This window comes from Salvelinus namaycush, chromosome 18 (genome assembly GCF_016432855.1).
Source record: "Salvelinus namaycush isolate Seneca chromosome 18, SaNama_1.0, whole genome shotgun sequence".
Taxonomy (NCBI): domain Eukaryota; kingdom Metazoa; phylum Chordata; class Actinopteri; order Salmoniformes; family Salmonidae; genus Salvelinus; species Salvelinus namaycush.
In genome coordinates, this window is record NC_052324.1 from 18,867,962 (window position 1) to 18,890,335 (window position 22,374).

A 22,374-nucleotide genomic window follows, 5' to 3' on the forward strand; every position below is an offset into this window, starting at 1 on the left:
ACAATGACAGCCTACCGGGAACAGTGGGTTAACTGCCTTTTTCAGGGGCAGAACGACAGCTCAGGGATTTGATGCAGCAACCTTTCGGTTTTCTGGCCCAACGCTCTAACCACTAGGCTACATGCTGACCCCTGTAGATGTGATGTCTACCAGCCTGGTCTCATAGACTGGATAATACCTAACAAAGTAAATTAAAATTAGTATGATCTGTTTGGTATGGTTACATAAGACAGAAGGTTACTTATTAAGGCAAAATCAAAAGGAGGGTGGTTGATCAGGGTGGATGGGTGGTGTATAACGTGAATGTCTAGCAACCCGAAGGTTGCGTGTTCATATCTCGTCACAGACAACTTTAGCTAATTAGCAGCATTTGCAACTACTTAGCATGTTAGCTAATCCTAGCCTTAACCTAACTCCTAACCTTAACCCCCAGCTAACGTTAGCCACAACATATTGGAATTTGTAACGTATCATAAGTACTGCAAATTCTTAACATATGTTACGATTTACAATTTGTACAATATCATACAAAATGGATGATGGACATATACAAATTAATACATACCAAACGTAACATATGATACTAATTTGAGTGCATCTCTCTCTGTCCCTTCCCCCCTCTCCACAGTGGGCATAGTTTATCTCTATAAAGCTGGGATTCCAGTCCCATCTGCCATTAGTCGGTTAGATATCTGCCTGTTGTCAGTCTGAATTAACAGCTGGGTATCAGGCAGTATACCAACAGAGCTACTATATTGAAACCTGCTTCCCCCCTGGAATAGTTGCCACCTGCTGAGAGATTATCCTGCTGGTTTGGAAAATGGTGCTGTAGGCCAGGGGTTTTCAAACCTCAACTGTTCCATGTATTTGAACTATTCCACTTTTAACTATTCCACAGCTAGCACACCTGATTCCACCTGTCAACTATTCATCAAGCCCTTGAATAGGTGAATCAGGTGAGCTAGTTCAGGAAAAATCAGAACAAGTTAACCCTTTGGGGGTCCCCGAAGAGAGGTTTGAAAACCACACAGGCTACCTGTAAACCAGACAATGAAAAAGGATAGAAACAGGTTGATAACTTTAAAGATAACTGTGCTGAAGGAGTATTTCCCAGTATGTATGGTTTCCCTCTCAGATTGGATCTCCAACATTATGCAGAGTGGATATGGCCTGTATACAGTACCACCATGAGATACTTGTTTATTGGTTGTCCTTATTCACTCACTTGAAATCTGTGGCATCCAGCAAGTGCCTACTAATGTTTCCACCTCATAGTACATTAGCTTCATTATGTGCCCTTACTGTACACTTAACATATACACTGTGGCTCACCACTATTCTAATCTAAAACATCCTTCCCTAGTCAACTCTTTATGTATTGCCATTTGAAATTACCAAATGTTCATGATAATTAATTCACTTTGTCCTGCTAAAGTAAATTGTCCTGGAGTCATGAAGTTCAATCTAACATACAAGATTGTAATTATTTGTCTTTCTCCTGGTGTTTTTAATTTCAGTATTTGCTGGTCTTTATTGATCCGCAGGCATTGCTGTGCTGATGGAGTAAGTCTGTCACTTGTGATTAATCAAATCTGCATTCATTTGGAAAGTTTTCTCCTTGACTATTTATGAAAGTGCCATAATGATTGATCTGATGCTTAGAAAATGGTAGAGCAGCACTTAAAAACATCAGCACTAATAGCCTCAAAACATCCTTTTTGGGTGTTTCCTTTAATTGTTTTTGGGGCTTAGTTTTTTGCAGGAGGGTTGCTGTCTTTTCACAGTTCTAATGTAATAAAGCATCTGTAAAATCTGGCTTCACAGAGGGAATCTGTGCACTATTTCCCTCTATTGAAGGATCTTTTATTGCATCCCCAATGCTGTGCCAGGCATGGAAATTCAAGTCAGTCAGTTACCATTAGACAGGTTTAGCCATATACTGCTTCAATAGAACATCCAACGGATTGGGCTGGAAAATGATTACATTATTATTGTTGGGTTAAGTTATTCACTATAATATACAATATGGACATGAAGAGTGTTGATAGCGGTGGATATGATAACAAAAATACTTTATATTAGTTGCCTTGCATAAAGTCTAGAGATTGGAGCACAGTTCAGATCTTGTGTGCTACACAACATGTCAGTATTAACATGGAATAATTATTTAAAATTGCAACGTCAGTCATTATTTCAAATTATTCATGACCATATCAGTCATAATACAAAGATGCTGTGAGTTTCAATGCAATGAGAAAGAACCAAAAGTGGCAAATACTACAATATAATGTCAAAATGGTACTACTACACTATTATCTTCAAAGTTTACCAATACATTGGCCTAAAGGTGCATATATGCATTAAGAAAGTGAGTGCGAAAGGAGCCTCAAATGATTTGTGAGGGTGATGGCTCATGAGGATACAGGGTAGGGAGGGAGACCTTGGCAAGTGCTGAGAGACAGGCTGCACTGGCCTGGTTAAACACTCCCAACACACAGACTGGCAAAGTTATATGTTTGCCAAGTATTGGGCACAGTCAGGAACAAGGCGCATACATTCGCCCATCTGTCACCAAACACCTCATAGCATACTGCCCAGTGCACAGGCAGTTTATTATACTCAATCTATTCCTCTGAGAGTATACCTGCTATTTGTGCAATGTAAGGGACTGCAGGACTCCTCTTGTGAATAATAAAAGGCTGTCCCAAGCCCCTGTCAGATACAATAGGTTCCTCTCTGTTGTGAATATTAAGAGGATATGTACTGACTGCATCCAGCTTTCAGCCTTTAGTCAACCCAGTCCCAGTTCACTTAAACCCAAACAATTCATTTCAAATAAACATTTTGCCTGTAGCCCGCTGACAGATATGGAAATTGAAACTGATGGGGAGGTCTGCCCTGTATATGTGTTTAGGGATTTTATCTGACCATTTCTGTGGCCCTAGAAAAATAATTTTACATTTACTTTTTCATAAAATACTGAAAAACAACAACAAACACAACTGCCAGAAAGACATCTCTCCTCTAACTGTCCTTATTTTCTTACAACTCCCAATCAGGGGCGTCATGCACCAATTATTTTAGAGGGAGCAAAAAGTACACACATCTCAACCGGGGCGGACTGGGAACAGCCAATTAAGTTGCAGCAGTTTCTTCACCCGTAACCTAACGCAGCGCTCTAGCCCATTAGTGGAAACCAAGACTGTTCTCAGGGAGGGTCAGACTAGCAGAAGTTACTTTTTGTAGCAGGTTAGGAGAATTTAAACGGGCAGGTTAGGATAATTAATGTGGCAGGTTAGGAGAATTAGGTTAAGGTTAGGAAAAGGGTTAGTGTTAGCTAAAATTGTCCCCAACCTGACTTGAACATATTGTAAACTGTCATGGTCAAAACAAATATATTCAATAGTTGTAAAGATGGGGAGAGGTCTGTCCATAATAAGGAGATGCTCTGCTTTTTTGACACCACACTCCAAAAAGCAAGTCCTGCAGGCTCTAGTTTTGTCTTATCTTGATTATTGTCCAGTCATGTGGTCGAGTGCTCCAAGGAAAGACCTAGTTAAGCTGCAGTTGGCCCAGAACAGAGTGGCATGTCTTGCTCTTCATTGTAATCAGAGGGCTAATATAAATACTATGCATGGCAGTCTCTCTTGGTTAAGAGTTGAGGAAAGACTGACTGCATCACTTCTTTTTATAAGAAATATTAATGCCTTAAAAATTCCAAAATGTTTGCATAGTCAACTTACACACAGCTCTGACACACACACACTTACCCCATCAGACATGCCACGTGGGGTCTTTTCACAGTCCCCAAATCCAAAACAAATTCAAGAAAGTGTACAGTATTAAATAGAGCCATTATTGAATGGAACTTCCATCTCATATTGCTCAAATGAACAGCAAACATGGTTAAAAAAACTAATAAAGCAACACCTCGAGGCACAACGCCTCTCCCTTATTTAACCTAGATAGTTTGTGTGTATGTATTAATATGTAGTCTACGTGTGCCTTTTTAAATTGTTATTGATGTAGTTCTGTCCTTGAGCTTTTCTTGTCTATTAATGTTCTGTATTATGTCATGTTTTGTGTGGACCCCAGGAAGAGTAGCTGCTGCTTTCGCAACAGCTAATGGGGATCCTAATAAAATACCAAAATACATATCTAGTTACAACCAGGTCTGCCCTGAGAACAGTCTTGGTTTTCACTGATGTTGCTAATGCAGCAGGCGTAAAACAAACTGATCCACTGGTCTGATAGTTTCAAACTGATTGGCTGAACGAATGTATTGCCGGCTGCATCTCCCAATCTGAAATACCTCACCATCAAATGCCGACCACATTACCTACCGAGAGAATTGTCTTCGGTCATTATCACTGCCGTGTATATTCCCCCCAAGCCGACACCGTGACGGCTCTCAATGAACTACACTGGACTATTTGCAAACTGGAAACCGCATATCCTGAGGCCGCATTTATTGTAGCTGGGGACTTTAATAAAGGAAATCTGAGGAAAATGCTGCCAAGATTCTATCAACACATCTCCTGTGCTACACGCACATCACATACCTTGGATAATCAGATCATGCCTCCATTCTTCTCCTCCCCATCTATAGGCAGAAACTTAAACAGGAAGCATCTGTGGTAAGGACTGTTCAACGTTGGTCTGACCAATCGGAATCTATGCTTAAAGATTGTTTTGATCACGCGGACTGGGAAATGTTCCGGGTCGCCTTTGAGAATACTATCAACGTATACACTGACGCTGTGATTGGGTTCATCAGGAAGTGCATAAAGGATGTTGTTCCCACAGTGACAATTAGAACTTATCCAAACCAAACATGTAGGATGGAAGGCAGCATTGGCGCAATACTGAAAGCGGGAACCACTGCATTTAACCATGGCAAGGTGGCTGGGAACATAGACGTGTACAAACTGAACAGCAATGACCTCCGTAAGGCAATCATAGAGGCAAAACGACAGTACGGGGACAAAGTGGATTCGCAATTCAACCCGTCAGACACGAGACCTACTGTATGTGTCAGGGAATCCAGACAATCATGGATTATAAAGAGAAATCCAGCTACGTAAGGACACCGACACCTCACTCCAGATAAGCTAAACACCTAGCTGCCGACACGGGCCTTCTTTGCTCCCTAGGACTGTGTGCTCTCGTTCTCCGTGGTCAACGTGAGTAAGTCATTAAAGCGGGTTAATCCTCGCAAGGCTGCCGGCCCGGACGGCATCCTAAGCTGCATCCTCAGAGCATGTGCAGAGCAGCTGGCTGGTGTGTTTCCGGACATATTCAATCTCTCCATATACCAGTCTGTTGTCCCCACTTGCTTCAAGATGTACACCATTGTTCCTGAACCCAAGAAGGTAAAGGTAACTGAACTAAATGTGTATCGCCCCATAGCACTCACTTCTGTGATCATGAAGTGCTTTGAGAGGCTAGTTTAAAGACCCTATCACATGCGCCAAATAAAAGTGAAATGCTCACTTACAAGGCATTAACCAAAAATACCAACAAAAAAGTAAGAGATAAGAATAACAAATAATTAAAGAGCAGCAGTAAATAACAATAGCGGGGCTATATACAGGGGGTACCGGTATAGAGTCAATGTGCGGGGGCACCGGTTACTTGAGGTAATTGAGGTAATATGTACATGTAGGTAGAGTTATGAAAGTGACTATGCATAAATGATAACAACAGAGAGTAGCAGCGGTGTAAAAGGGGGGGCAATGCAAATAGTCCAGGGTAGCCATTTGATTAGATGTTCAAGAGTCTTATGGCTTGGGGGTAGAAGCTGTTTAGAAGCCTCTTGGACCTAGACTTGGTGCTCCGATAACGCTTGCCATGTGGTAGCAGAGAGAACATTCAATGACTAGGGTGGCTGAAGTCTTTGACAATTTTAGGGCATTCTGACACCGCCTGGTATAGAGGTCCTGAATGGCAGGAAGCTTGGCCCCAGTGGTGTACTGGGCCATACGCACTACCCTCTGTAGTGCCTTGTGGTCAGAGGCCGAGCAGTTGCCATACCAGGCATTGATGCAACCCGTCAGGATGCTCTTGATGGTGCAGCTGTAAAACCTTTTGAGGGTCTGAGGACCCATGCCAAATCTTTTCAGTCTCCTGAGGGGGAATAGGTTTTGTCATGCCCTCCTCACGACTGTCTTGGTGTGCTTGGACCATGTTAGTTTGTTGGTGATGTGGACGGCAAGAAATTTGAATCTCTCAACCTGCTCCACTACAGCCCCATCAATGAGAACAGGGGCGTGCTCGGTCCTCCTTTTCCTGTAGTCCACGATCATCTCCTTTGTCTTGATCACATTGAGGGAAAGGTTGTTGTCCTGGCACCACACGGTCAGGTCTCTGACCTCCTCCCTATAGGATGTGTCATCAGCAAACTTAATGATGGTGATGGAGTCATGCCTGGCCGTGCAGTCATGAGTGAACAGGGAGTACAGGAGGGGACTGAGCACACACCCCTGAGGGGCCCCGTGTTGAGGATCAGCGTGGCGGATGTGTTGTTACCTACCCTTACCACCTGGGGGCGGCCCGTCAGGAAGTCCAGGATCCAGTTGCAGAGGGAGGTGTTTAGTCCCAGGGTCCTTAGCTTAGTAATGAGCTTTGAGGCCACTAGTGTTGAACACTGAGCTGTAGTCAATGAATAGCATTCTCACAAAGGTGTTCCTTTTGTCCAGGTGGGAAAGGGCAGTGTGGAGTGCAATAGAGATTGCATCATCTGTGGATCTGTTAGGGCAGTATGCAAATTGGAGTGGGTCTAGTGTTTCTGGGATAATGGTGATCATGTGAGTCATGACCAGCCTTTCAAAGCATTTCATGGCTACAGACGTGAGTGCAATGGGTCGGTAGTCATTTAGGCAGGTTACCTTAGTGTTCCTGGGCACAGGGACTATGGTGGTCTGCTTGAAACATGTTGATATTACAGACTCGGACAGGGAGAGGTTAAAAATGTCAGTGAAGACACTTGCCAGTTGGTCAGCACATGCTCGGAGTACACGTCCTTGTAATCCGTCTGGCTTTGTGAATGTTGACCTGTTTAAAGATCTTACTCATGTAACCGATGTGAAATGGCTAGCTAGTTAGCGGGGTGCACGCTAATAGCGTTTCGCTCTGAGACCTTGAAGTAGTTATTCCCCTTGCTCTGCAAGGGCCGTGGCTTTTGTGGAGTGATGGGTAACGATGCTTTGTGGGAGGCAGCTGTTGATGTGTGCAGAGGGTCCCTGGTTCGAGCCCAGGTAGGGGCGAGGAGAGGGAAAGAAGCTACACTGTTACGCTCACATCGGCTGAGGAGAGCATGATCACACAGTCGTCTGGAACAGCCGATTCTCTCATGCATGTTTCAGTGTTACTTGCATAGAAGTTATTTAGCTTGTTTGGTATGCTCGTGTCACTGGGCAGCTCTCGGCTGTGCTTCCCTTTTGTAGTCTGTAATAGTTCGCAAGCTGTGCCACATCCGACGAGCGTCGGAGCCGGTGTAGTACGATTCGATCTTCGTCCTGTATTGACACTTTGCATGTTTGATGGTTTGTCGGAGGGCATAGAGTGATTTCTTATAAGCTTCCAGGTTAGAGTCACACTCCTTGAAAGCGGCAGCTCTACCCTTTAACTCAGTGTGAATGTTGCCTGTAATCTATGGCTTCTGATTGGGGTATGTACGTACATTCACTGTGGGGACGATGTCCTCGATGCACTTATTGACATAGCCAGTGACTGATGTGGTGTACCTTATGCAGGTGTGTAATGGGCTTTGCAGGCGTGGGGCCCTGGGCTGAATACATTTTATTCAACTGCTGTAAACTTGCTAGTCAACAGATTTTCCTGTGGAGTTTTCATTCAATTGAGTTTTCACTACATTTATCTAAAGCCATCCCTTTAAATTGGCATACCGTTAATTAAAATCTTCTCAACAGAGTCATGGAAAGCATGGTTCAGAATATTAGGGATCAATTAAAGAAAGCCATGTAAATACTAGGGCCGGACAAATACCAGTATTGTGATACTTGTTCATATCATGGCAAGGAAACAAAACACGAAGCGGTGTCACGACTTCCGCCGAAATCAGTCCCTCTCCTTGTTCGGGCGGCGTTCGGCGGTCGACGTCACCGGCCTTCTAGCCATCGCCGATCCACTTTTCATTTTCCATTTGTTTTGTCTTTGTCTTACACACCTGGTTTCAATCCCCCAATTTCTTGTTCATTATTTAACCCTCTGTTCCCCCATGTTTGTTTGTTTGAGTAATTGTTTATTGTAATGCCGTCCGTTTTGTGGCCTTGTATTTATACGACGTGTATTGGGATATACACTGCTCAAAAAAATAAAGGGAACACTTAAACAACACAATGTAACTCCAAGTCAATCACACTTCTGTGAAATCAAACTGTCCACTTAGGAAGCAACACTGATTGACAATAAATTTCACATGCTGTTGTGCAAATGGAATAGACAACAGGTGGAAATTATAGGCAATTAGCAAGACACCCCCAATAAAGGAGTGGTTCTGCAGGTGGTGACCACAGACCACTTCTCAGTTCCTATGCTTCCTGGCTGATGTTTTGGTCACTTTTGAATGCTGGCGGTGCTTTCACTCTAGTGGTAGCATGAGACGGAGTCTACAACCCACACAAGTGGCTCAGGTAGTGCAGCTCATCCAGGATGGCACATCAATGCGAGCTGTGGCAAGAAGGTTTGCTGTGTCTGTCAGCGTAGTGTCCAGAGCATGGAGGCGCTACCAGGAGACAGGCCAGTACATCAGGAGAAGTGGAGGAGGCCGTAGGAGGGCAACAACCCAGCAGCAGGACCGCTATCTCCGCCTTTGTGCAAGGAGGAGCACTGCCAGAGCCCTGCAAAATGACCTCCAGCAGGCCACAAATGTGCATGTGTCTGCTCAAACGGTCAGAAACAGACTCCATGAGGGTGGTATGAGGACCCGACGTCCACAGGTGGGGGTTGTGCTTACAGCCCAACACCGTGCAGGACGTTTGGCATTTGCCAGAGAACACCAAGATTGGCAAATTCGCCACTGGCGCCCTGTGCTCTTCACAGATGAAAGCAGGTTCACACACACATGTGACAGACGTGACAGAGTCTGGAGACACCGTGGAGAACGTTCTGCTGCCTGCAACATCCTCCAGCATGACCGGTTTGGCGGTGGGTCAGTCATGGTGTGGGGTGGCATTTCTTTGGGGGCCTCCATGTGCTCGCTAGAGGTAGCCTGACTGCCATTAGGTACCGAGATGAGATCCTCAGACCCCTTGTGAGACCATATGCTGGTGCGGTTGGCCCTGGGTTCCTCCTAATGCAAGACAATGCTAGACCTCATGTGGCTGGAGTGTGTCAGCAGTTCCTGCAAGAGGAAGGCATTGATGCTATGGACTGGCCCGCCCGTTCCCCAGACCTGAATCCAATTGAGCACATCTGGGACATCATGTCTCGCTCCATCCACCAACGCCACGTTGCACCACAGACTGTCCAGGAGTTGGCGGATGCTTTAGTCCAGGTCTGGGAGGAGATCCCTCAGGAAACCATCCGCCACCTCATCAGGACCATGCCCAGGCATTGTAGGGAGGTCATACAGGCACGTGGAAGCCACACACACTACTGAGCCTCATTTTGACTTGTTTGAAGGACATTACATCAAAGTTGGATCAGCCTGTAGTGTTGTTTTCCACTTTAATTTTGAGTGTGACTCCAAATCCAGACCTCCATGGGTTGATACATTTGATTTCCATTGCTAATTTTTGTGTGATTTTGTTGTCAGCACATTCAACTATGTAAAGAAAAAAGTATTTAATAAGAATATTTCATTCATTCAGATCTAGGATGTGTTATTTTAGTGTTCCCTTTATTTTTTTGAGCAGTGTATTTGAGTAAAATTGCTTTCATTACTCATATCTGCTGTTCTGCGCCTGACTCATCTCACCAGCTACACACAGACGCTTTACAAGCGGATTTAACTTCTTTAGGAAATCAGACCTAATTTTAGAAACAAACATTATTATGTTGTTATCCAGAATCACATTTATTTATTTTCCAAGCTATAGCACACATGATTTTACATCCAGCAGTTTTTTAAAGAGCCAAAGAGTTTGGTCTGCTTCCTAGGCTCCAGGTTTAAACTGCTATGTATGGTATGTGTTGCATAATGATTCAAATAGGCTACATGTCCTAAATTATTGCACAAATTGTAATGTGATAGCCATATGATCCACTATTGCTAGCGAACTTCGGGAACAATCACACAAATGTGACAGAGGAAAGAAAAGTAAACGATGTAATGGAATGATGAACATTTTAAGGAAAGACTAAAGCGACAGACATAAATGTATGTGGGTATAACTGACGTTGGCTACTGATAGTGGCTAATATTTAGCACAATACAAATTGTAAAAAGTAGTCTGGGCATATAATTCAAACATTCTAGAAATCATAGATTAACTCGGTAGGTTTGGCTCTATGCTATCATTTGCACATGGCTACAGAAGCCTATAGCTTGGGTCAAATATAATACCTGCAAGTTATAAAGCCAGCATTTAATAAACTCCAATGTGGAAAAGTTATGTTGATATGCTTCAGTTTGCTGCCATATGACTGGTTTCACAATAATTGTAATTTATATTTACAATCCCCTTATCCAAACGGCTTCAATTTACTTTTTATCAATTTGTAAACTACAGCGCATGGAGAATGGTGTTATTTCTATCGGGAAAATTAAAGTAATGTTGTTCCAATTGGAACCGACAGGTTTCGCGACCTTATTCATCGTGCATAAAGGTGGTAGAATTATGAGGGAATTAAGTCCAGGTCAGAATATGGCGTATCTCTAGAAACACCTTAATTTCTTTGATCTCCACCCCAAACAAATATCGGGTGAATAGCATGTTATTCTCATGTTTAAGTTCAAGGTCAGAATACTCGTAGAGAGAAAAGTGCATATACAACCATTTATGCATGCTTTACTCCTCGGAATTACCCCCAAAGAGCTTTGAGTCACCATAATTAAGTATTCACAGCCAAGTCAGTCATTGTGAGACATCCCAGGTTTCAAAGCCTCTAAAGTAGAAATAAGTCAGTCAGAATCTGTCAACTAAAACTTTATTATTGAATAAAAAATGGATATACAATAGTTTTTCATTTGCAAGTATATATTGTTTTCCTTAAGGCCCCCACTATTGGCAAGATAATTATAATTTTGCACAAAAAACCGAAGATAGACATGCCCATCTGGCATTTGCCCAAAAATCATTGGCCAAATTGTAATGTGATAGCCATATGATCTACTATTGCTAGCGAACCTCAGGAACAATCACACGAACGTGACAGAGGAAAGAAAAGTAAAAGATGTAATGGAATGAGGCAATATGTATGGAAACTAACACTAAAGTGACAGTTATAAATGCATGTGGGTATGGTGAATACACATTAGCAATTTTTGTTTGCTGGTAAATCCTTTTTTCCCCTTGAGACTGAATTGTGATGACCAGTTCACCTCCGGGTGTTTGTGAAACAGGAAGAGAGGAATCAGATTAACATATTTTGTTAGTTTTTTTTCAATTAAAAATCACTTAACAAATAATGATGCACTCTCACAAACAGTAATAGTACACACCCAAACACACAAATGTCAAATGGAAATTAATGTTATTAATGTTACTAATTATTCAGTAAATTATTGATAATTGCTGAATAATTGGTTGAAAACTTTACATCCTTTAATATAACGGCACCTTTTTTATACACAAGGGGAGTTTCTTGGGACAAGTTAAAAACAGGTTTGTTAAATAAAAGTTAACCATTGTGTCAAAATTGAGAATCTAAGCCATTTTCGTCTGATATTTACTACCCTAACATATGAAATTGTTTTAAGATAGTAATTACATGGACCATCTAGCTGTTTTATTTTAGGACCCCTGGGGGTATAAGAAACAAATGTATTTATTTGTATTTTTATGAAACATTGAATTTGGCCTTAAAGCTATTAACTCATGGCAACGCACTGAATAACACACAAATACATAGCAAAAAAGATAGGCCAAAAATAAATCAGAAGGAAGTATGGTTTGTAGTGTCTGAAATGCATCAGGTAGGTATTGGAAAGCTCAGGAAAACATCAGGGACGATCATAATGCAATAATTGTCCATTCACTCCCATTCATTTCATCGCGTAGTCATTTTCTGCTGAGTTGGGATGTGGCTGACCTTACTGTCTAACGAGTCGTCAAGGCTTGGCTAGAGCAAAACAGACTATTATTCATATGAAATAGGCCAAGAAACAAACATGACAAAAGAATGTCAAAATCAGATTTGCATCATCAAAGCAACAGTCCAGATTTCCTTAAAGTGTTGTCAACATTTTGAACCAGCTCCTGTTCATATTCCCACAGCTTTTTGTCTACAAGCAGCTGATCTTTAGTGAGGCTCCCTTGTAGGGGAACTCTGACGTGTACTAGCCGACACACATCAGGTGGTACCCAGAAGGTCTCCCCTAAAGTCTTACATTTACATTTACATTTTAGTCATTTAGCAGACGCTCTTATCCAGAGTTCAGCACAGAGTGAACAGATGTCTGTACTACATGTCTAGGGTTGACAATCAGTTTGGTAGGGTTGATAACAGTTTCTCTCGAGGGTTCTCTGTAAATATGCTCCAGGATATTGATCCCTGGAATTTCCCTCCATTGTGGCAGTTTGAACTTGCCACTGTCTTCGTAATGGTTTTTGGGGAATATGTGGTTCTTGATGAGGAAGAATCTTACTCTGGGGTGCTGGTGTTGAAAGTCCTCCAGTAGTAGATGCAAATTGGCATGTTGGTAAGGCATCACGATCTCATCAATGTCATGAAGAAGTACATACTTCGACTGGTACATGTATCTATAGATGCATTCATTCAGAGTGGTCAGCTGCCCATAGTAGTGGAGATCTCCTTTGTGCTCCTCAAACCTCCAGCCTTTGGATGGGTTGAGGAACTGATCAATCGGCCATTCTACTACTTCCAGTATACCCTCTTCCCTGTAGTGAACTAACACTGGTTCCAAGTCCTGACCACAGCTGGTGTTATAGATAACCACTCTCTGCACCCCAAGGAGTTTGTACATCTCCATAGTTTGGACAAACTGCAGGACATTGTTATAGCCCCCGAAAAGGTTGGAGATGCACACTGTAAAGTTGTATGGAAATATCTTCTCCTCTCTCAGTTCTTTGTTTTGTATGGACAGGAAGTGCTGGTTTTGGGTGGCTTTGATATCTGAATGTATTGATATAGTGACATGTGTCACATTATACATAGATGGACTCTGGCACAGCACATCTGTGGTCACAAAGGGGAATCCAAAATGGTCGCTGTGCATCTCCACCTGTGCCACTGAGGCAGGAAAGCAGCTATGTCCACCACAGAAAAAACAATGAAGTGGCTGGAGAGCAGGGTATTTGTTCGTATTTGATTTGATATATATGGACCACGTCCAACATAAACATACCACAGCAAAGAATATTAGAAGACCAAACCGAAATTTCAGCATACTGTAGGCTATGTCCATCAGAATCCAGCTCTGTGATTCCAGACCAGACCTATTGGGGGGAGATGTTATTGTTGAGAGCTCAAGTTCTCTTTTTTAAATACAGTAGCTAACCAATGCAACTTTGTCCTTGTTTTTTTATTTGCATACTAGGATGTGAATATTTTAACACTGCAACATCCACATTAAAAAATATATATAATTTTCCAAATTAGGCTTTTTTTTGATGGGATTGTCACAATTCCAATGGTGAAATGAAGGAGTCAGGTGCAGAGAGCAGGGTAGTTCCGAGCCAGTAGAATTTATTATTTCAACCAGAAATAATCTACGAGACGGCTACGCCACACAACAAAGGGCGCGTCAAAAAATACAGTCCAACATAAATAGGACAGAATCCACTATATAAATCACCACCACAAAAAACAGAATAACAAGCCCGCACAAAAGTCGGCGGGCCAACTGGGTTTAAATAACACCCTAACCCTAAACACAAAACAGGTGTAACCAATTAGACAAACCTAAATGAAAACAGAAAAGGGGATCGGTGGCAGCTAGTAGGCCGGAGACGACGACCGCCGAGCGCCGCCCGAACGGGAAGAGGCACCATCCTCGGCGGGATTCGTAACAGGGATGCGCATCAGAATGTTTTCACTCTAGTGCAGCAATAATACGAGCACTTAATTTCCAGATGACGTTAACTATGAGGAAACACCGGTAATTATAATAACAGATTTTAAACATAATAAGGTAGTTGTGAGCTACATATGCTTTTTATCAGCGTAGTATAACATAAATTCGAGGAATCAATGTATTTACAATTGTCTTGATCAAAACAATCAAACATACAAAATGTCCAATTTAATAATAATTGTGTAGGCTACATACCTTATTCATTGATCTTTCTTAGCAGGTACTCCTCAATGCCATCGGAAGAATCCCGGAACATATTCCAGTCTGTGCTAGCAAAACAGTTCTGTAGTTTAGTATTTGCTTCATCTGACCACTTTTTTATAGACCGAGTCACTGGTGCTTCCGGCTTTAATTTTTGCTTGTAAGCAGGAATCAGGAGGATAGAATTATGATCAGATTTGCCAAATTGAGGGTGAGGGAGAGCTTTGTACGTGTCTCTGTGTGTGGAGTAAAGGTGGTCTAGAATTGTTTTCCCTCTGGTTGCACATGTGACATGCTGATAGAGATTAGGTAAGACTGATTTAAGTTTCCCTGCATTAAAGTCCCCGGCCACTAGGAGCGCCGCCTCTGGATGAGCGTTTTCCTGTTTGCTTATGGCGGTATACAGCTCATTGAAAGCAGTTTTAGTGCCAACAATCGGTTTGTGGTGGTATGTAGATAGCTACGAAAAATACAGATAAACTCTCTTGGTAGATAGTGTGGTCTACAGCTTATCATGAGATACTCTACCTCAGGCGAGCAAAACCTTGAGACTTCCTTAGATATTGTGCACCAGCTGTTGTTTACATATGCATTGGCCCCCGCCCTGTGTCTTACCAGAGGCTGCTGTTCTATCCTGCCGATAGAGTGTATAACATGCCAGCTGTATGTTCTTAATGTCGTTGTTCAGCCACAACTCGTTGAAACAACATAAGATATTACAGTTTTTAATGTCCCGTTGGTAAGATATACGTGCTTTCAGTTCGTCCCATTTATTTTCCAGCGATTGAATGTTAGCTAGCAGGACGGAAGGCAAAGGCAGATTAGCCACTCGTCTCCTGATCCTCACAAGGCACCCTGATCTTTTCCCGCAAAATCTCAGTTTCCTTCTCCAGCAAATGACGGGGATCTGGGCCCGGTCGGGTGTCTGTAGTATATCCCTCCCGTCTGACTTATTGAAGAAAAACTCTTAGTCTAATCTCTTCATCTAATCTGAGGTAAGTAATCGCAGTTCTGAGGTCAAGAAGCTCTTCTCGGTCCTGGTAAGTCTATGCCATGGAAAGAGCAGGTATTCGTAATGTTTTGTATACTCAGGGTAGATATATATATACACACAGACGTGGCCAAAAATATTAGCACCCTTGCATTTAACCCCCCAAAAAGTTGAAATTGACTAAAGTATTTGGTCTCCAAAATTCTTTATTTCACTGTTAATATTACAGAACTTAATATATCTGTAAAGAAGATGCAGGGAGTCAGGAAGCAGGTGCAGTCAGTGAGTTTAAAACTTCTTGTCAATAGGGGGGCGCCATTTCGACTTTGTAAAAATTCGTTCCCAAAGTAAACTGCCTCGTACTCAATTCTTGCTCGTACAATATGCATATTATTATTACTATTGGATAGAAAACACTCTCTAGTTTCTAAAACCGTTTGAATTATATCTGTGAGTAAAACAGAACTCGAGTTGGAGCCTTTTTCCTATGTGGATGTGAGAATGCTGAATTCTGCAAGCTGTTCCCAGGTCAGTTTATTAATTTGCCTGTCTTCTATTGGTTGAGATGCACTGCATACGCCTTCCCCTGGATGTCAGCGAATAGTGAGATTTGAAATGGAGTCTCTAGGCAGATCTGAGAGGTTATAAATGGCTTGGGAACGAAGGGTCCGGTCTTTGTTCACTTCGCTCTGACGCAGGAAGAACCTTGGCATGTCGTACTAGAAAGCTCCGGTTATAGCTCTTAGATATATCCGGCTCTGTTTTTATTCGATATAGCTGTTAAAGACATCATAATGTTGTTATATCAGTTTATGTCAGTATATTGCGATTTTCGGATATTTATTAGTGTTGCGTTCTAGGGAGTTGGGGATGTCTGGCCCACATGGCTAATGTTTACTGCTAATTGCAACGTTGAAGACTACATTCTACAACCGAGCAACGATTCTTTTGGACAAAGGACAACTTTCCCAAGATTCTGATGGAAGCACATCAAAAAGTAAGAACTATTTATGCTGTTAATTCGTTGTTCTGTTGAAAAATGTAAAATGCATAATCCGCCATTAATTTCCGTGCGGTCTCGCTTTAACGCACGCTGTATGTCGTAGTAACGTTAATTTTAAAAATGTAACACAGCGATTGCATTAAGAACTAATGTATCTTTCATTTGCTGTCCAACCTGTATTTTTTAGTCAAGTTTAGGATTAGTTATCGATTAGAATAGGTGCCTCTCCCAAGATTTCTCCCGACATTTTGTTGGCAGCTTGGCTACTTTTCTCATTGTATAACCACGATTTGTGCCGCTAAATATGCACATTTTCGAACAAACTCTATATGTATTGTGTAATATGATGTTATAGGACTGTCATCTGAAGAATTCTGAGCAGGTCAGTGAAAAAATGTATATATTTTGCTGGGTTATACGTTATCGCTATTTTTGGCTTGAATCAATGCTGTTGTGTGGTTTGCTATTGTAGTAAGCTAATATAATGCTATATTGTGTTTTCGCTGTAAAACACTTAAAAAATCTGAAATATTGGCTGGATTCACAAGATGTTTGTCTTTCATTTGCTGTACTCTGTGTATTTTTCAGAAATGTTTTATGATGAGTATTTAGGTAATTCACGTTGCTCTCTGTAGTTATTCTAGTCGCTTTGGTGAGAGTTGTGATGGTGGCTGCAATGGTAAACTATGATTTATACCTGAAATATGCACATTTTTCTAACAAAACATATGCTATACAATAAATATGTTATCAGACTGTCATCTGATGAAGTTGTTTCTTGGTTAGTGGCTATTTATATCTTTATTTGGTCGAATTTGTGATAGCTACCTATGCAGGAAAAAAATGGTGGAGTAAAAAAAGTGGTGTCTTTTGCTAACGTGGTTAGCTAATAGATTTACATATTGTGTCTTCCCTGTAAAACATTTTAAAAATCAGAAATGATGGCTGGATTCACAAGATGTGTATCTTTCATCTGGTGTCTTGGACTTGTGATTTCATGATATTTAGATGCTAGTATTTACTTGTGACGCTATGCTAGGCTATGCTAGTCAGCTTTTTTACTGATGGGGGGTGCTCCCGGATCCGGGATTGGGAGGAATTAGAGGTTAATAAGAACGAACAGAGTGAATACATGAACAAGAGTAGAGTCTGAACATGAACACAGAAACAATACTGCCTGATGGGTGATAACAACGGAGTGCTAGATAAAGGGGGAGTAATCAGGGAAGTGTTGAAGTCCAGGTGTGCCTGATGAGGCGCAGGTGTGCGTAATGGTTGCCAGGTGTGCATAATGATGGGTTGCCAGGATCGTAGGTTAGTAGACCGGCGACGTCGAGCGCCGGAGTAGACGTGACAATATCCATTTAAATCAGAAAATAAACAGAAATAGCATTGACAAAATTATTGACACCCTAGACTTAATATTTGGTAGCACAGCCTTTGGTCAAAATAACTGCAATCAAGCGCTTCCCATAGCCATCAATGAGTTTCCTGCACCTCTTTACTGGCAGTTTGGCCTGCTCCTCTTGTGAAAATTGCTCCAGTTCTCAAATCAAAGTTTATTTGTCACGTGCACCGAATACAACAGGTGTAGACCTTACAGTGAAATGCTTACTTACAGGCTCTAACCAATAGTGCAAAAAAGGTATTAGGTGAACAATAGGTAAGTAAAGAAATAAAACAACAGTAAAAAGACAGGCTATATACAGTAGCGAGGCTACATACAGACACCGGTTAGTCAGGCTGATTGAGGTAGTATGTATATGTAGATATGGTTAAAGTGACTATGCATATATGATGAACAGAGAGTAGCAGTAGCGTAAAAGAGGGGTTGGCGGGTGGTGGGTGGTGGGACACAATGCAGATAGCCCGGTTAGCCAATGTGCGGGAGCACTGGTTGGTCGGCCCAATTGAGGTAGTATGTGAATGAATGTATAGTTAAAGTGGCTATGCATATATGATAAACAGAGAGTAGCAGCAGCGTAAAAGAGGGGTTGGGGTTGGGGGGGTGCACACAATGCAAATAGTCCGGGTAGCCATTTGATTACCTGTTCAGGAGTCTTATGGCTTGGGGGTAAAAACTGTTGAGAAGCCTTTTTGTCCTAGACTTGGCACTCTGGTACCGCTTGCCATGCGGTAGTAGAGAGAACAGTCTATGACTGGGGTGGCTGGGGTCTTTGACAATTTTTAGGGCCTTCCTCTGGTGTAGAGGTCCTGGATGGCAGGCAGCTTAGCCCCAGTGATGTACTGGGCCGTACGCACTACCCTCTGTAGTGCCTTGCGGTCAGAGGCCGAGCAATTGCCGTACCAGGCAGTGATGCAACCAGTCAGGATGCTCTCGATGTTGCAGCTGTAGAACCCTTTGAGAATCTCAGGATCCATGCCAAATCTTTTTAGTTTCCTGAGGGGGAATAGGCTTTGTCGTGCCCTCTTCACATGCCCTCTTTTCTCCCAGATTTGAAGGGTGCTTTCTCCCAACTGCTGTTTTCAGATCTCTCCCCAAGTTTTCAATGGGATCTAGATCTGGACTCATTGCTGGCGACTTCAGAACAGTCCAGTGTTTTGTCTTGAACCATTCCTGGGTGCTCTTTGAAGTGTGTTTGGGGTCATTGTCCTGCTGGAAGACCCATGACCTTTGACAGAGACCAAGCTTTCTGTTACTGGGTCCGACATTGCGCTCCAAAATGCCTTGGTATTATCCTGATTTCATGATGCCATGTACATGTTCAAAGCACCCAGTGCCAGAGGCAGCAAAGCAACCCAAAACATGAACCTCCTCCATGTTTGACTGTAGGGAAGGTGTATTTTCTTTGAAGGCTTCATTTTGTTTTCTGTAAACATAGAGATGGTGTGCTTTACCAAAAATCTCTAATTTGTTCTCATTTGTCCACAGGATAAGGATTTTGGCATGTTCAGGTGTGTTTTGGCAAATTGCAGTCAAGCTTTCTTATGTCTCTCTCTCAGCAGTTGGGTCCTCCTGGGTCTCCTACCTTATAACCCCAGTGAGTTGGCGACGGAAGGTGCGAGTTGAAACTGTCGTACCTTGTGTCTGAAGGTCAGCTTGAATATGTGTGGCAGTTGATTGAGGAGCTTTCTCCACCATTCAAACAATCCTTCGCTTCAATCTTCCATCAAGTTCTCTCTGCTTGGCTACAGTGGCATGGGCCTTAAACTTCTTGATAACATTACATACAGTGGAAACAGGAACATCAAGATCTCTGGAGATGGACCTGTAGCCTTTAGATTGTCCATGCTTGGCTACAATCTTGTGTCTGACCTCCACAGATAATACTCTGGTTTTCTTTCTTTTTTCCATGCTCATTGCGGTATACACAGTGACACAAAACAGGAGAATAAGTCCTTTTCTCTATTCAAACTGGTTGAATGAGTGATTTTCATATTGCAGGCACCTGCAACTCACGACATGTGAGTTCAATTCCAAAGTAAAGGAGAATCACTTGCTTGAAATCAAATTACTTCTAACTACTTCTAGAAGGTGCCAATAATATTGTCCGGGCCATTTTAGGATTTCTTTGTGGAATAAGCTAACATTTAGTAAATTATTCCTATTTTTTTGTTTTGTTCAACTGCAACCAAAGACATACATATGTGGATACCAAAATATGTTTTAATTTCAACACAACAGTTTTATGGAAGAAATGGTGCAAAATTTGCAAGGGTGACAATATTTTTTCTAGATACTCTTTGCCTGGTCCAGTCAGTGTGCCCCCTCTGCAAAATACCATTGATAGATCTTTTTGTAAATAATGATGATAAAATGTGGGATAAAAATGAAGAAATAACAAACCTGAGGGAGCACCTGCCCTTGTGCCCCCTATGGACATGACATCACTAACTGTAATGACAAAGTCTCTCATCCAGAACACCACAGCACACCACTAGAGATGGCGCTCTCAAGGTGATATTATTTAAAAGGAATCCCAGCTCCACTGCCTTTGACCAAGCCACATAACCCCAAAATGTCTCTAACTGCACTGCACCGCTGCTGACCCTGTTCCACATTGGTGTGTGTCTGCTGGTTAATTAAGGAAGAGAACGAATCTCTGTTTCTAACCAAATGGAAAATAAAGTATCTATTCTGCTCTATTCTCTTACACTTAATTGCTGTTCATCTTGAATAATTTCACAATACATACCTCTGATTTACAGTTCGAGACAGACTATCGAAAATTGCACAGGAAATAAACGGTTAATAGCACATGTTGTCCTGAGGTTCAGGACTGCGATGTCAGGCGCTTCTGAATCTAGCTGACGCCAGTGGAAGAGACCGGCAGGAGAAGCGCGCTCTTGTAGACTACAGAAGCCTCGCGGGAAAAGCAGATAATTCGTCCATTTACAGTTAATTCCGGATGCCTGTCTGAAGATGAAGGTGAGTGTTTCAAAAGAAATCTGCCATCATGTCTTTCTGTTACAAGGGTATTATTTGTCATAGATAGTTAAAGTAGCTTTAGAAGTAAACGAATGAGAGGTAACAAACCGGAGAGCTCAGCCTTCACCGTCGCCATATCCATTTCTGTTTGTGTTGCTAAGCAATAGCGCTGAATCCGTCTCTGCTACTGGTATTCTACTTTCGCAAACTGGTAGCCTACTTTTTGACTGTTCCGTTATTGAGTTGTTATTTTGTTCAAAGAAACATCACACAGCCTGGGTATAGTAGAAATATTGTAGTGAACTCAAACCAAAATGCAATGAGGAGTAAAATTATTATATGTAATTTAGATATGTTATTTTCTTTGAGCCTGGCAGAATGTCTTAATGTTTTTGGATAATTGATATGCTAGATTGAATGACATAGGGCAATTCCAAGGTAATGCTGAGACTTAGATTTTTCACTTTAAAATGTAGGCTATGTCAAACAAAAAAAATATGATTGCAAAGTTACAGAAACCATACAACTCTATGCACAATGGACTACTTTTATTAATTACCACTGAACATTTTACCAAAGCACATTTACTTGAACAGTGCAGATGCAAAGTTTGGTAACAGAATGAAGATTTGTGCTGTTTGTTCTGTCATTCCATTACCAAACTTTGCATCTGCACTGTTCAAGTAAATGTGCTTTGGTAAAATGCAGGGCATTTCTCTCAACCCAATGAAGCCAAGCAAGTTGCTGTTTCATTATTGTCTGTGAATGCTTGAGGAGAACTCGGCATTGAGAAGTGCTCAGCATTTGACACTGTCATTGGTGTGGAGTGGGTGAGATTCCAGGGATTAAGGCTTGCTGATGTTCACAGCAATCTTGCCCTCCTGGCACTGTCCTGACCTTGCAACTGCTGTTTGTTTTTTTACAGTGTCTGGGTTACTCGGGACCATGGAGCTGAGCAAACACAAGACGATGATTACCGTCACCACAGTCACATGCAGAGAGAAGACAGTTCTGGCCAAGAACAGAACAAACACAGACATAGACCCTAATGCTTAGTGAGGAAAGGTGCCGTATTGTCCTGTGCTGTACTGAGACTCAGCCAGCTACTGAGGTAGCATCTATGAATGCCATCTCAGGCCTGTGACACAGAGAAATTCCATTATTCATCTCCTGGCCACTGTGAGGCCAGGAAGGAGGGAGAATTATGAGTCAGAATGGAAGAGAAAAGAGAACTGTCACTCTGTAAATCCCTCAGCCTGTAAACTCACTGGGACATTTTTATTTTCTCTCTAATTTTCTGTATTTTGCATTTAAAATGACACTTTAAGTCGCAAAGACCTTTTGACTTTGTATTTTCTGCTGCCGTGTTTGAAGGAAGTCCTGCTGGGATCTGAGTTCAAGCCTGGGGTGTAATTGAAAAGGGAGTGCATCTAAGGCTGAGCCCTGTTCATTGTATTTTTTTTACCCACCCCCTTATCTCAGCTGTCAAGAGGGAGGATTCTCTTATAAGTTACCCGAAGCCACAGAGACAGTGGTGGGAAAAGAGGGTGGGAGGAAGATAAAAGAGG

At 42.1% G+C, this 22,374-nt stretch overlaps 1 protein-coding gene across 1 annotated transcript; it reads right to left on the reverse strand.

Annotated features, from left to right (window-relative positions):
* Nucleotides 1-6,187: 6,187 nt before the first annotated feature.
* LOC120062854 (glycosyltransferase family 92 protein F13G3.3-like) lies at nucleotides 6,188-20,942 on the reverse strand. The gene is made up of 4 exons (XM_039012924.1): nucleotides 20,915-20,942; nucleotides 12,569-13,377; nucleotides 12,340-12,509; nucleotides 6,188-6,233 (listed from the first exon to the last, which is right to left on the reverse strand). The coding sequence occupies exons 1-4, from the start codon at nucleotides 20,940-20,942 to the stop codon at nucleotides 6,188-6,190; spliced, it is 1,053 nt and encodes a 350-aa protein (XP_038868852.1).
* Between the last annotated feature and the right edge of the window lie 1,432 nt (nucleotides 20,943-22,374).

Bases quoted from the DNA above. Each gene is read 5' to 3' on its own strand.
- LOC120062854 (XM_039012924.1), bottom strand. From the start codon at position 20,942: ATGGCGACGGTGAAGGCTGAGCTCTCCG. The intron at 13,378-20,914 runs GTTTGTTACCTC...TTCCTGCCTCAG, and splicing joins GGTGAAGGCTGAGCTCTCCG to TGGCACAGGTGGAGATGCAC. The intron at 6,234-12,339 runs GTTGCTTTGATG...GTAGTGGAGCAG, and splicing joins ACTTTAAGGAAATCTGGACT to GTTGAGAGATTCAAATTTCT.